Raw genomic sequence first — 14,582 nt, 5'->3', positions numbered from 1 at the left:
CTGCATTTCTTGTCAGCAAACAAGACCATGAACTCTCATGCCACTCCTTCTACTGAAAGTGACGTGTGAACTCTGTTCCTCAGGAACCTATTCAAACCTCTTTTCTTCTTGTCCTCTTTACATATACCAGACCAAGAAAACACAGAGGATTTAGAAGAGCTACAAGTCCTCTGCTTCAGTGTGTGCCAGCACTTCATCATACATTCCATCAATAACTTCCTCCTCATCAAGCACCATCTCATATACAACCACCTAGATGGACGTTAGTCAGTGAGCTATAAGCACTGATCCCAGGTTCTACAACCGAGGGATGATAAATCCTGACACTCTGGTCAGCAGCCTCTTCTTCACGTTCCACGACCAGCTCTTCTGCTAATGTGTTCTATGCATCGTCCTATGCACTTCCCTCGGCTGAAGAGCCTCGGGATCCAGAACTCATGGGTCCTGCTTTTAAAAGAAGGATGCTTTCAGATCACGAAACCTATGTGCAGGTACTGGGGATAGTCTCCAACAATGTGCAGCGGATGGCACGTCAACTGGAGGAGTCCGCTACCTGTACATCACAATGAATGGCTTCTCTACTACAGTCTACCCTAGAGGGTAGCTTCAGGCTGATCTCCAGTGGAGGCCCCCACAACAGAAGTCTTGAGGGAAGTCCGTGCTCCTGCTACGGATACTCAGTCTGTTGCCATAGATGTCTAAGGTGCCGGGGTGGAGAGGGCTGTCTCTTCCGGCCTCCAATCATTTGGGGCTGGGACACAAAGGGCTCAATTTTGCTGGGAAATTAGGGGGGCTCCGAAAATCGGGGAAATTCCGTTCGGGTTCGGAACCCGGCTTCAATCCGCAGACTTCTGGGTCCCCCACTGACGCTTCTGGGTGCACGCGCGTCTCCCGAATGCGGAAGTCCCACTGGCAATTAAAGCTGGCGGGTGATACTTGACACAATTGTTTAGATAGTTTAAGTAGTCGAACTACTCAATTTTTCTCCACATTGAGGCAGGAGTGCGATTTTGAAGCATCCTCAGTGTGTTTCCCGTGCTGTGGGAAACACTCCATGTTGCAATAGATGTGTTTCAGCCAGCAGCCATTGGGACATACAAATGCTTATTTGACAGATGGGGAGAAAAGGTGACTTATTGCAGCAGGGCACTCGGTTCTTTCAGCCAAAGTTTTGGCTGCAAGATCTTTGTTTTCACTGAAAATTCTTTCTTTCCACTCAAAATTCTTCTGTTCAAACATATTTAACTATTTTGCGACCCCCTCAAACTCACACCGTCAGGATGGGGCGCATGGCTGCATTCACCACTACATCCAAGGACAAGCAACATCGCCAGGCACAGCGTCCACCTCCGCCACTTGGAGCTCCACAGCACAGTACTGCGCCACAGGCACCTGCACAAGAGCACAGACGGCAAGAGCAGAGAGGGGTGCGGCTTGAAGAGGCCCCATCCACATCTGCCACCCACATGGAGGAGGAGGAACAACCCATGGGCAGAGCAGCGGCTCACCTGGCTGCTCGTGAGGCTGATATGTGAACGGTTCTCCTAACATCAGAAAGTGTGAACAGTCCAGTCCTCACACCACCCGGAAAGAGCAGCGCCCAAACCAGGCCGCCCACCCCTCCCTGCACAAAACAGTCCTGCAACTACACATACACCCACTGTAAAGTCACCTAATGAGTGGCATCAAGTGTTGCCATTCATAGGGCCCTTTCATGAGGTTCACTATCACAAAAGCCAGTCAAAAATGGGCAAGACGTGGCAGCAGTGGTGACAATCATAAATTTAATGTCACTTCAACAAAAATTAAATATAAATGAAAAACATGACAGTCTGTCAAACACCCTTGTGTATACCCTTTGTGCTCACAAAACCTTCGCCTTTCTCTTATGACTACTTCTATGTGGTGTAGCCCCTGTGGCTGCAGCAGATGTAGTGGCAGGTTGCTCATGTTCATGCCCTGACTGCTGAGGTGCTTTGGGCCAATGCCCTTTGGGTTCTGGAGCCCATGAGGGCTAATTCAAAGACTGCTCCACCTCCACCTGCACCTGTGCAAGGGCAGACTCGGCCACCTGGAGAGGACGCAACATTGCGGGTACCGGTTGAGAGGGGGGCAATGGGAGTGCTTTGAGTGGCATCCCCACTTCCACGTCCCCTTTCGTCATCATTCCTCCCCTGGACCAGGGCCACATCACTCCTGCCACTCTGCTGGACAACAGTTTGGAGGACATGTGTGATGCCTTGTAAGGCCAGTGCTAGTGTATCTGTCTGCCTGTTTAAGGCAGCAGAATGTTGTTCAGCCCGAGTCCGAATGGCCGCTGTCAGGGCCTGAATGGACTCATTTGTGAGCTGTACTTGAAGTTCATTGGAGGCTAGCCTTCTCTCCATTGCAGACCTTCCCTCCATCATAAGGTCAGAAATGGGGATGTTCGCTGATGATTGCACAGTGTTCAGTTCCATTCGCAACCCCTCAGATAATGAAGCAGTCCATGCCCGCATGCAGCAAGACCTGGTCAACATCCAGGCTTGGACTGATAAGTGGCAAGAAACATTCGCGCCAGACAAGTGCCCGCCAATGATCATCTCCAACAAGAGAGAGTCTAACCACCTCCCCTTGACATTCAACGGCATTACCATTGCCGAATCCCCCACCATCAAAGTCCTGGGGGTCACCATTGACCAGAAACTTAACTGGACCAGCCATATAAATACTGTGATTACAAGAGCAGGGCAGAGGCTGGTGGCGAGTGACTCACCTCCTGACTCCCCAAAGCCTTTCCACCACCTACAAGGCACAAGTCAGGAGTGTGATGGAATACTGTCCACTTGCCTGGCTGAGTGCAGCTCCAACAACACTCAAGAAGCTCGACACCATCCAGGACAAAGCAGTCCGCTTGATTGGCACCCCATCCACCACCCTAAACATTCACTCCCTTCACCACCGGCACACTGTGGCTACAGTGTGTACCATCCACAGGATGCATTGCAGCAACTCGCCAAGGCTTCTTCGACAGCATCTCCCAAACCCGCGACCTCAACCACCTAGAAGGACAAGAGCAGCAGGCACATGGGAACAACACCATCTGCACGTTCCCCTCCCAAGTCACACACCATCCCGACTTGGAAATATATCGCCGTTCCTTCATCATCGCTGGGTCTAAATCCTGGAACTCCGTTCCTAACGGCACTGTGGGAGAACCGTCACCACACGGACTGCGGCAGTTCAAGGCGGCGGCTATCCACCACCTTCTCAAGGGCAATTAGGGATGGGCAATAAATGCTGGCCTCGCCAGCGACGCCCACATCCCATGAACGAATTAAAAAAAAGACATTCCCGCACTTACCCGTGACAGTATCTCAGATTCCCTCACGTCCCTGTGACAGTATCTCAGGGATTCCCTCACATCCCTGTGACAGTATTTCAGGGATTCCCTCACATCCCTGTGCCACCATTCCACTCATGCAGGAGTTGGACTCCTCCATCCTCTGTGCTATTGTGGAGAGTGCGCGTGGCACCTGGTCCAGCACCTCACAAATGTGCTGCTGTCCCTCGATCATTCTTCTTTTAAAGGATGGCCCCCAGGGTTCCGCATCTGCGTCCAGCTGAGCAGAGTCTGGTGAGGAATGCTCCCACCAACGCAGACTTTCCGCAGCTGCCCCTGCCACCAGTGTCTGCCCGTGCTCACGTGTGTGGTAACTCACCAGGTGCAAACCCAACTAACTGACGACTAGGACCCACCGAGGTATGAATGTCGGCGCTGGTGGATGGCTCGCTAAGATGTGACGGTGCACCCTCAGAGGCTGGCAGCCCTCTGCCGTCACAGCAGTCACTGAAGGCCCTGTAAGATGACAAAAGGCAATATTAAGCATCATCACAAATGTGTCATTGCTGCGATGAGCATACTGAGGTGCTGAAGATGGCAAAGCATGTTAACATCAATTCATATTGTGTGTGATGAATGTTAAAGTTGTGTCACCAGACGTTTGTGGGTTGCCAGTCTCGACGTCCCTGACAGACAGGCACTCGAGGTTCGGCTGAGCTCCAACGCTTCCTGCTCCACGGCTGTAAGGACGACGATTTGTTGTGGCCCCCTCCGGTCCTCGCCCTCTCCCGTGCATTTTGCCCTCTCTTCTAGAAGGGGAGAAAGAACAGACGTGTGAGTGAGTGATGTTGAACAGGCCAACCGATTAATGCATTGGTTTGGGTGAGGCTGACCGTGAAAGAGATGCATCAAAGGGTGAGTTTGGGACAGAGCCGTGACAATGTATGAGGATTGGGTTGAGTGGTAGTGGTAGGGTGACTAATGGAGAGGTGAGGAAGTGCAGGTAAGTTGAAGATGAGCCTTAAGTGGTGTGAGTTGTGATGCGATAGAGTAGTGTTGGCAGTGCAGAATGAGTTGGGGGGTGGGGGCAGTGATGTGGAAGACGGAATTTAGGAGAATGAGTAAGTGTACTCACTTTGGCTGACCAAGTTAGGTCATTGAAGCTCTTCCTGCAATGGACCCAGGTGTGGGAGATGTTGCTGCTGCTCGTGACCTCCTTTGCCACCTCGAGCGAGGCCTTCTTGGTGGCAGAGGCAGGCCACTTGCTCCCGTCCACCAGGTAGAACACATCCCTCCTCCTCCTCACCCCATCCAATAGCACCTGGAGTGAGGCATCATTGAATCTTGGACCAGCCTTGCCCCTGTGCTGCTCCATTGTGGTGTGTGGGTGTTTGCTCCAGGAAAAGCCATTGGAGGACTGCCCCTTTAAATAGAGCTCCTCCAGCTGACAGCCTGTGATGCGGGTGTGCAGTCCGCCCACTGTGCAGCTTTCAGACGGCAAACCCGGAAGCCTCATTAAGTGGCACCAATTGAATCGCGACCACATAGGGAGCGGACATTTTTTTGGGCAGGTTACCCCCACGCCCATTCACCCACCTCCCCCCGCTGCCATCCCGCCTCCACTCTAATATCGAGGCCAAAGTATCTGAGTTTTACTGATGTCATAGGTACTATTAGGCCTGCTTTACCACACATCGTAGTCATGCAGAGCCTGGTACTAGTGGCATGGCAGGAATGTACTCTATGGCGACTGTGTTGTGTTTCAGGATGGCAGCACGTATGTGCTCTCCCACAGTCTACCCCAGATGCCTGCACATGTGTCAGAAAGGTTGCAGGGCCAGGATGCCTGTCCAGCAGTACAAGAGGTGCAGCAGGTCCATTTCAGGACTTAGCTGCCATGAGATGCAGTTCCTGGAGGATTTTTGAGATACTGCAGCCACCCATGTCATGCACTCCTGCCACTCAGTTAACACCTAGGAGGAGCACTAGGTTAGGTTTAAGAGATCAAACATCACACACAGTCACCAAGGGGAAGCACATTGGTAAGAAGTAGGTACGTGAGCACAGAATTGTTGGTAAATAGAATTATTGTAGCATCTTTGTGGTGGAAAAGGGGAAGATGTCGGTAGCACTGTTCATGTTCTGGCCGGATGTGGTAGTCAAGAGAAGGTCTACCGTATCAGATTGTCATGAATATCTCTTGCAGCTATCAATTGATGCTTCTCTGGCTGATGCCCCAGCTGCCCTTGGGTGCCATCCTCCTCCAGGGTCTTCATGAGGAGGCTGTTTTTAAAGTCAAAGTTGTGTAGCAGGCAGCACACCACCATTGAGAACCTGGGAGACGACATTGCAGACCACTCCCCGGATGGATCCAGACACTTCAAGCACCTTCAGAATTTCATTTACGTGCTCTATGCTAACTGGTGGAAGAATGGACCTTGTTGCAACAGTGCTGAAATGGTGTCCTGGCAAGTGTACATGTATCATCAGCAATGGCTATAGAAAGTAGCCTTATTCTCCCAGAAGCCATCTAGAAACTAGGTCAGAGTGCTGGCACGGTGGATTTCCTTAAAATTTAGTCATTGTGGCAGCTAGCAGGAAAGTGAGCGTGCGCTTGCATTATGTGGTGTAGCTGATCATAAATGAGTTGGACATTGAGCAAGAGGAATTCTTTGTCAGTGGTGGAAAAATCAAAATCAACTGAAAAATAAGCTTCTGTAAATCCTTTAAAAGTAGCTGCTGGTCCCTTTAAATCAACTTCAGCCTTTTGTCTAAGCATCTGGCAACACTGGACACCTATTTTATACCAGTGTGATTAACACTTAGCATAAATAAGTAGTAATCAAATTATATGAATGACGTCATGTTATTAATGCCTTGTTAAAAGACGTCATTCATTGTAGGACAGGCGTTTCTGCTGTCAATTGGAATGAAGGCAGAAAATTGTGTGGGCACTGGAATACTGCCCATAAACCCAGGCTTTATCATGAAGCTCAAATGGACAGATGTCCTTGTGGTGTTTATCTCCCCTGGATGTTAAGGTAACACTATTTATGGTACCTCAGTGAATGCTGACTGCTAAACCTAAGGTTAAATCATTTACCTTTCTTTATTATGCATTTTAATGTAGAAGAAATCATTTTTAAAATGGAACCAATTTTACATAAGAACATAAGAACATAAGAAATAGGAGCAGGAGTAGGCCAATCGGCCCCTCGAGCCTGCTCCGCCATTCAATAAGATCATGGCTGATCTGATCCCAACCACAAATCTAAAGAACACAAGAAGTAGGAGCAGGACCCGGCCACTCAGCCCCTGGGCCCTCTCCGCCACCCATAGGGCATTGACTGATCCGAGCTCAGCTTCATGTCCAATTTCCTGCCCGCTCCCCATAACCCCTAATTCCCTTTACTTCTAGGAAACTGTCTATTTCCGTTTTAAATTTATCTAATGATGTAGCTTCCACAGCTTCCTGGGGCAGCAAATTCCACAGACCTACCACCCTCTGAGTGAAGAAGTTTCTCCTCATCTCAATTTTGAAAGAGCAGCCCCTTATTCTAAGATTATGCCCCCTAGTTCTAGTTTCACCCATCATTGGGAACATCCTTACTGCATCCACCCGATCAAGCCCCTTCACAATCTTATATGTTTCAATAAGATCGCCTCTCATTCTTCTGAACTCCAATGAGTAGAGTCCCAATCTACTCAACCTCTCCTCATATGTCCATCCCCTCATCCCCGGGATTAACCGAGTGAACCTTCTTTGTACTGCCTCGAGAGCAAGTATGTCTTTTCTTAAGTGTGGGCACCAAAACTGTATGCAGTATTCCAGGTGCGGTCTCACCAATACCTTATATAACTGCAGCAATACCTCCCTGTTTTTATATTCTATCCCCCTAGCAATAAAAGCCAACATTCCGTTGGCTTTCTTGATCACTTGCTGCACCTGCATACTAACTTTTTGATTTTCTTGCACGAGGAACCCCAGATCCCTTTGTACTGCAGTACTTTCCAGTTTCTCGCCATTAAGATAATAACTTGCTCTCTGATTTTTCCTGCCAAAGTGCATAACCTCACATTTTCCAATATTGTATTGCATCTGCCAAATCTCCGCCCACTCACCCAGCCTGTCCATATCCCCTTGCAGGTTTTTTATGTCCTCCTCACTCTCTACTTTCCCTCCCATCTTTGTATCATCTGCAAATTTTGATATGTTGCACTCGGTCCCCTCCTCCAAATCGTTAATATAGATTGTAAAGAGTTGGGGACCCAGCACCGACCCCTGTGGAACACCACTGGTTACTGGTTGCCAGTCCGAGAATGAACCATTTATCCCAACTCTCTGCCTCCTGTTCGATAACCAATCCTCCACCCATGCCAGAATATTACCCCCAATCCCGTGATTTTTTATCTTAAGCAATAATCTTTTATGTGGCACCTTGTCTAATGCCTTCTGGAAGTCTAAATACACTATGTCCACTGGTTCCCCTTTATCCACCCTGTACGTTATATCCTCAAAGAACTCAAGCAAATTTGTCAGACATGACTTCCCCTTCATAAAGCCATGCTGACTTTGTCCTATTAAATTATGCTTATCTAAATGTTCCGTTACTGTCTCCTTAATAATAGACTCCAAAATTTTACCCACCACAGATGTTAGGCTAACTGGCCTATAATTTCCAGCCTTCTGCCTACTACCCTTTTTAAATAACGGTGTTACATTAGCAGTTTTCCAATCTGCCGGGACCTCTCCTGAGTCCAGGGAATTTTGGAAAACTATCACCAAAGCATCCACAATCCCTACTGCCACTTCCCTCAAGACCCTAGGATGTAAGCCATCAGGTCCAGGGGATTTATCCGCTTTGAGTCCCATTATTTTACTGAGTACCATCTCCTGAGTGATTTTAATCGTATTTAGCTCCTCCCCCCCTAGAGCCCCCTGTTTGTCCAGTGTTGGGGGATATTCTTAGTGTCCTCTACCGTAAAGACTGAAACAAAATATTTGTTCAGCATTTTTGCCATCTCCATGTTTCCCACCATTAATTTCCCGGTCTCATCCTCTAAGGGACCTACGTTTGCCTTAGCCACCCTTTTTCTTTTTATATAACTGTAGAAACTCTTGCTATCTGTTTTTATATTTTTTGCTAATTTCTTTTCATAATCTAACTTCCCTTTCTTAATCAATCTTTTAGTTACTTTTTGCTGTCTTTTGAAGACTTCCCAATCTTCTATCCTCCCACTAAGTTTGGCTACCTTATATGTCCTTGTTTTTAGTCGGATACTATCCTTGATTTCTTTACTTAACCACGGATGGCTGTCATTTCTTTTACACCCTTTTTTCCTCAGTGGAATATATTTATTTTGAAAGTTGTAAAATAACTCCTTAAATGAACACCACTGCTCATGTACCGTCTTACCCTTTAATCTATTTTCCCAGTCCACTTTAATCAATTCCGCTCTCATACCATCATAGTCTCCTTTATTCAAGCTCAGTACGCTTGTTTGAGAATCAACCTTCTCACCCTCTAATTGGATATGGAATTCAACCATGTTGTGGTCACTCATTCCAAGGGGATCCTTAACTAGGACATTATTAATTAATCCTGGCTAATTACACAGGACCAGGTCCAAGGTTGCTTGCCCCCTTGTAGGATCAGTTACATACTGCTCAAGGAATCCATCCCTAATACACTCAATAAACTCTTCCTCAAGGCTGCCCTGCCCAATTTGATTTGTCCAGTTAATATGATAGTTAAAATCCCCCATAATTATAGCTGTTCCCTTATTACATGCCCCGACTATTTCCTGATTAATACTTCTTCCAGCAGAGTTGCAACTATTAGGAGGCCTATATACTACGCCCACTAATGTTTTTTTCCCCTTATTATTCCTTATCTCTACCCAAACTGTTTCATTATCTTGATGCTTTGTCCCAATATCATTTATCTGTATTACAGTGATTCCTTCCTTTATTAACATAGCCACCCCACCTTCCCTTCCTTCCTGCCTGTCCTTCCTTATTGTTAAATACCCTGGCATATTTAATTCCCAGTCGTTGTCACCCTGCAGCCATGTTTCTGTAATGGCCACAAGATCATATCCATACGTAGTTATTTGTGCCGTTAACTCGTCCATTTTGTTACGAATGCTACGTGCATTCAGATAAAGAACTTTCAAATCTTTTTTTTGACACTTAGTTCCTGCTTTTTCCTTTTTTAACACTTTACCTATTACTCCATACCTTCTGTCCCTTCCTAATACGCTTTCCTCTGTCTCCCTGCTCAGGTTCTCAACCCCCTGCCACTTTAGTTTAAACCCTCCCCAACAGCACTAGCAAACACTCCTCCTAGGACAGCGGTCCCGGCCCTGCCCAGGTGCAGACCGTCCGGTTTGTACTGGTCCCACCTCCCCCAGAACCGTTTCCAGTGTCCCAGGAATTTGAATCCCTCCCCCTTGCACCATTCCTCTAGCCACGTATTCATTTGAAATATCCTCCTATTTCTACTCTGACTAGCACGTGGCACTGGCAGCAATCCTGAGATTACTACCTTTGAGGTCCTATTTTTTAATTTACCTCCTAACTCCCTATATTCTGCTTTTAGGGCCTCATCCCCTTTTTTACCTATATCGTTGGTGCATATGTGCACCACGACAGCTGGCTGTTTGCCCTCCCCCTCCAAAATGTTCTGTAGCCACTCCGAGACGTCCTTGATCCTTGCACCAGGGAGGCAACACACCATCCTGGAGTCTCAGTTGCGGCCGCAGAAACGCCTGACTATTCCCCTTACAATTGAGTCCCCTATCACTATAGCTCTTCCACTTTTTTTTCCTCCCAGCCTGTGCAGCAGAGCCACCCGTGGTGCCAGGAAGTTGGCTGCTGCTGCCTTCACCTGATAAGTCATCCCCCCCAACAGCATCCAAAATGGCATATCTGTTTGAGAGGGGGATGGCCACAGGGGACCCCTGCACTGCCTGCCTGCACCTCTTACTCTTCCTGGTGGTCACCCATTCACTTCCTGCCTGTATACCCTTTACCTGCGGTGTGACCAACTCGCTAAATGTGCTATCCACGAGTTTCTCTGCATCGCGGATGCTCCACAGTGAATCCACCCGCAGCTCCAGCTCCGAGATACGATCGGTCAGTAGCTGCAGATGGACACACTTCCTGCACACATGGTCGGAAGGGACACTGGTAGTGTCCATGACTTCCCACATCTTGCAGGAATTTTAAATAAAGTTCAAAAGGTTTATAGTTTTCATGGTGAAGGATTACATATTTATTTGCACTGCATCAGAATGTGGGCACCATTATAACAGGCTGGCAAGTTTTTGACCCCTTGAAAGTTTTTAAACTCATACTGAAGATGCTGACACTATGAGGCAACAGCAGCTGCTTTGTGTTTTTAAATCCACAACATTTTGCTCCTGAGATAAATATGATTTTTTCATTTTTAAGTAGCTTTTGTATCACAGTAACGTTTCCCTAAAATGCAACCTGAAATGTCATGATCTTAGATATAGCGCATTGTTAATAAATATGCCATTTAAATACCATCTGCACAACACATTATTCAATCGAACCCATTTTGAGGGAGAAGGGTTGTAATGCAACATTATAGAGTCTTGTATCTGATTTAAACATAATTCTCAATGCTGAATTCATACACTAGCCCATGCCATCGGACATGCCAAAAGAAGGATAAGTGCTCCCTTGTGGGATAGAAGGAAAAATTCAATGGTGAGCCACTCTATGGTGCTCTTGCATGCCTCCAAGTGGTCAGTTCCAGGATGCAGGGAGTAGGCTGCAGCCCTGTCCACCCAGTCAAGGAATGATGCAAGATGTCGAAGAATCCAAAGGCCAGCAGAAAAAAAAGTAAATATTTTTAAGGGAGAAAAAAAAACACTGGTTTCCCTTCTTTTTCAGGGGCTGCTTTTACTTGTCTTGAAACCACTTTCCGACTGGAAGCACTACATCGTCAGCTGAAACTGCTCGGAGATGAGAGTCCTGTCAGCAGACTACAAGTGAAGTTTGAGCCAGGTCTCCATTTTACCTCTGTTTGCAATTTAAATTAAACCAGCTGCTCCATTAAAGCACTGACTAACTAAACTAAACCAACTCTTTGATTTCAGAGTACAACTCATTTTTTTCACCAGAATGCACTGGTAATTGGCAGTTTCTATGTGATACGGTGTGGCACTTTCAGTCCTGGTCCTGTAAACTATGATAGATCTAGACTATAATGATTGATAAACTCATTCGGTAGATCTTTTCAACTTGAACAGTTGATGGATAGATTCTTCAGTAGATCTCAATCCTCTGTTTTTGATACAATAGGTGATTCAATAGAATGGTTCCATTATGATGCTTGTATTTACTTTTGCTTTCTTTTATTATCAAAGTTTTCGAAGGTTAGTATTACTGCTGCTATAAACCAATTTCTAATCTGAATCAATCCAGGGAGTAAATCAGTCTGTAATCCAACAAAGTATAAGTAGCTGGTGTAAACCAGCCTTCACTTTAGAGGCAACATTATTAGCCATTGGTGCTCTGTACAAGGAGTTTTAAACATTTATAGCTGAACGTTTTGATTGGTGATCAGCAGTAGCTACAGCGTATCTGATAAAGAAATGTGTGTGATATTTCTTCTACATTTGCTGTGCAGGTGTCAATCCCAGCAGTCTGATGAATCTCTTCACCTATGAGAAAGGATTCTGCTTCGTGTACTATCTGTCACAGCTCTGTGGAGACACAAAGTGCTTCGACTCCTTCCTTAGAGTGAGTTCACTCTCAGCAGCTTCTTTTTCATTTTATTTTTAAAACTAACTTTACAAATAACAAAGGAAATCCTGTTGTTCTGTTTGAGACTGTCTCATCTTACTAACATTCATATCAAACACTGGAATATAACAGAATCAAGTGTCCTCTGCACTGCCCAACAGAATACCCTAATTTCAGATTCTGAGAAACACCCCCTATTGCTCAAGTGAACCATTTGCATTTCCCACATGGACAGCTTTGTGCTGTGGACTTTTTGAGAGGTGGAACCGTTCAAATATATTGAGTGGAGTTGCTGATACAGCCACGTGTAATCTCTTCCCATAAATGGAGTGCTGTAACTGATAAAATTTATTTGTGTACAAGTGCTGTCAGCAATAGAATCTGTTCACAATCACTGTGATGTAACCAGCAAATATAGAATGGGGCTTGTGGTCTAGTGTTGTTAATTCAGTTGCCATTGTTACATAAAGCACAAATGATTAATGTAAGATTCAAACTGCTAATGCTAATAACTTTTTTTCTTAGGCCTATGTGGAAAAGTTCAAGTTTACAAGTGTGGTTGCAGCTGATCTACTGGAGTTTTTCCTGGGCTTTTTTCCTGAGCTCAGGGAGAAATGTGTGGACAACAAAGAAGGTTGGTGTGATATTTGAAAGGGAACTTTCTAAGTAGCATTTGAAGTTTTGTCCACTACAAGCGATTGCCCACTACATCTGACTACTATTTAGGTAGAGCCTACTATATAACAAAATGTTAGTGGAGCTCATTTTTCTCTTCCTTGTTTTGTTTAAACTGGTCTCTAGTTATTATTTCTGGTACTGACATTGGTTTGCCTGCCGATACAAGTGCATGCTGGATTATTCATTTATGACAAGGGTTAATGTGCTTGCTGTTTTCTTTAGACTGCTGCATTCTCTAAACCAGAAGCCTGGGGTTTTCCACCTGTGCGCTTATCAGCCTGTGATTCCACCCCCACTCCATTCATTATAATGGACAGGAAACTTATAGGCAGGTGACGCACAAGCAGAAAACCCCAGCCTTGGTCTCTAAAACTTGTTTCTCTGTATTTAATTCTTTCTAGTAACATTTACAACTGAAACTCTCACTTCTGCGGCTTTTAGTTATTTCAGAACTCTTTTGGATTAGATATAAATGCTAAAATAAGAATAATACAACACTATAATATAGCTCATTCTTGCATCTTCTTCAAAACTGAGTAGATGAGTTAACTGCAGTCTGTGCTGTAGATTTGCCCTTCTGCTGAGAGGGTGGGTGAACAGCCTGTGGTTTACTCCGTGCATCCATCCTTTCACTTAGTTGGTAGACAAGCAAGCTGTGGATTTTATTTTGAGCATGTTTCCTTTAAGTTAAGAGAACAAGTTTGCATCTTGCAGATTCCTGCACACTATTTGTCCTTGAAGAGTGAAAACATACACTCTCAAACTTTTATTTTGTTGTTCATTCTATTGGGAAAACTATTCCCAAAGATATTGTTTCACATCTTTATGATGTGGGATGCCCTGTTTATTGGCACATATGATTGACGAAACTCCCATGCACATGCACAAAACCAGTGTGCCTAGCCTGAGCTTTGGCCATTGCTTTGACGACTTGTGATACTATTACTGACTTAGCAGTTCTGCTTAAAGGCTATTATGTCCAATTTTCTGATTTGGTGACATCCAATTTTTGGGCATAAAGTGGGCGTTACTGATTTGATTAGGTGGCGATCTGTTACCCAGGATCTCTGCCCATTTTTTATTCCATCCAGTTTTGTGATTGTGATGAGTTCAAGAAGCCTCATTAGTTTGTCGTCAGATGCATGTAAGTGAAGCCAAAATGACTATATGCACAGATTTTTCACCAGTTTAATGCAGTTTTCATTACTTACCCATATCAGCTGATCATCCAGGGTGGATAGGCACTGAGTTGTATAAAGTAGTAGAGTTTAAGGAGCCCAGTAAGAAGATTGCCAAATTGTCAGACCATTTTTCTGTTTTTGTGATTTGTTGTCACTTAGGTTTTCAGGAACCTTTGTGGCAATTATTGAGCTGCTCTCATTCTTTATCAACAGTTCTAATGGTGCTGCAGTAGGCTTTCCCATAGGAATCCTCATGATGTATACTTTTTGAAGTAGAAAAGGAGGACCAATGGGGGGGGGGGATGCCAGGCCAGTCAGGTTGCACCAGAGGTTGCTCTGCACCCACCTGCTGGCACCCCCATAACAGAACTTACAGACAGAGATGCACATGCCTTCATTGTCAGAGGAGCTGTGCCCAAAGATACAGTGATTTACAAGGGATGCCATAACAGACTTTTCACAAATACTCCAACCAGGATTCTTTCACAGGCATGGCACTGCCAGTAACTGTCAAGGTCACAACCCACCCTGGATTTTTATGCTTCGGGATCATTTCAGGCTGCCACTGGAGACGTCAGCAACAGAAGTCAAACAGCCCACCATAGCAGGTGACCGATGCATT

General features: G+C 45.7%; 1 protein-coding gene across 2 annotated transcripts in view; it reads left to right on the top strand.

Annotated features, from left to right (window-relative positions):
• rnpepl1 (arginyl aminopeptidase like 1) overlaps positions 1-14,582 on the top strand; it is a 68,943-nt gene that overhangs the window by 44,537 nt on the left and 9,824 nt on the right. The window contains exons 6-8 of one of the 2 annotated variants that reach the window (XM_067995196.1): positions 11,247-11,360; positions 11,986-12,098; positions 12,627-12,735. In XM_067995196.1, the coding sequence (XP_067851297.1) occupies positions 11,247-11,360; positions 11,986-12,098; positions 12,627-12,735 (336 nt within the window). The remainder of the gene's footprint in view (positions 1-11,246; positions 11,361-11,985; positions 12,099-12,626; positions 12,736-14,582) is intronic. The other variant, XM_067995197.1, reaches the window with a different exon arrangement.

This window comes from Heptranchias perlo, chromosome 13 (genome assembly GCF_035084215.1).
Source record: "Heptranchias perlo isolate sHepPer1 chromosome 13, sHepPer1.hap1, whole genome shotgun sequence".
In the NCBI taxonomy this organism is placed as follows: Eukaryota; Metazoa; Chordata; class Chondrichthyes; order Hexanchiformes; family Hexanchidae; genus Heptranchias; species Heptranchias perlo.
The sequence above is the reverse complement of the archived record's forward strand: the minus strand, read 5'-3'. Positions and strand labels throughout refer to the sequence as shown.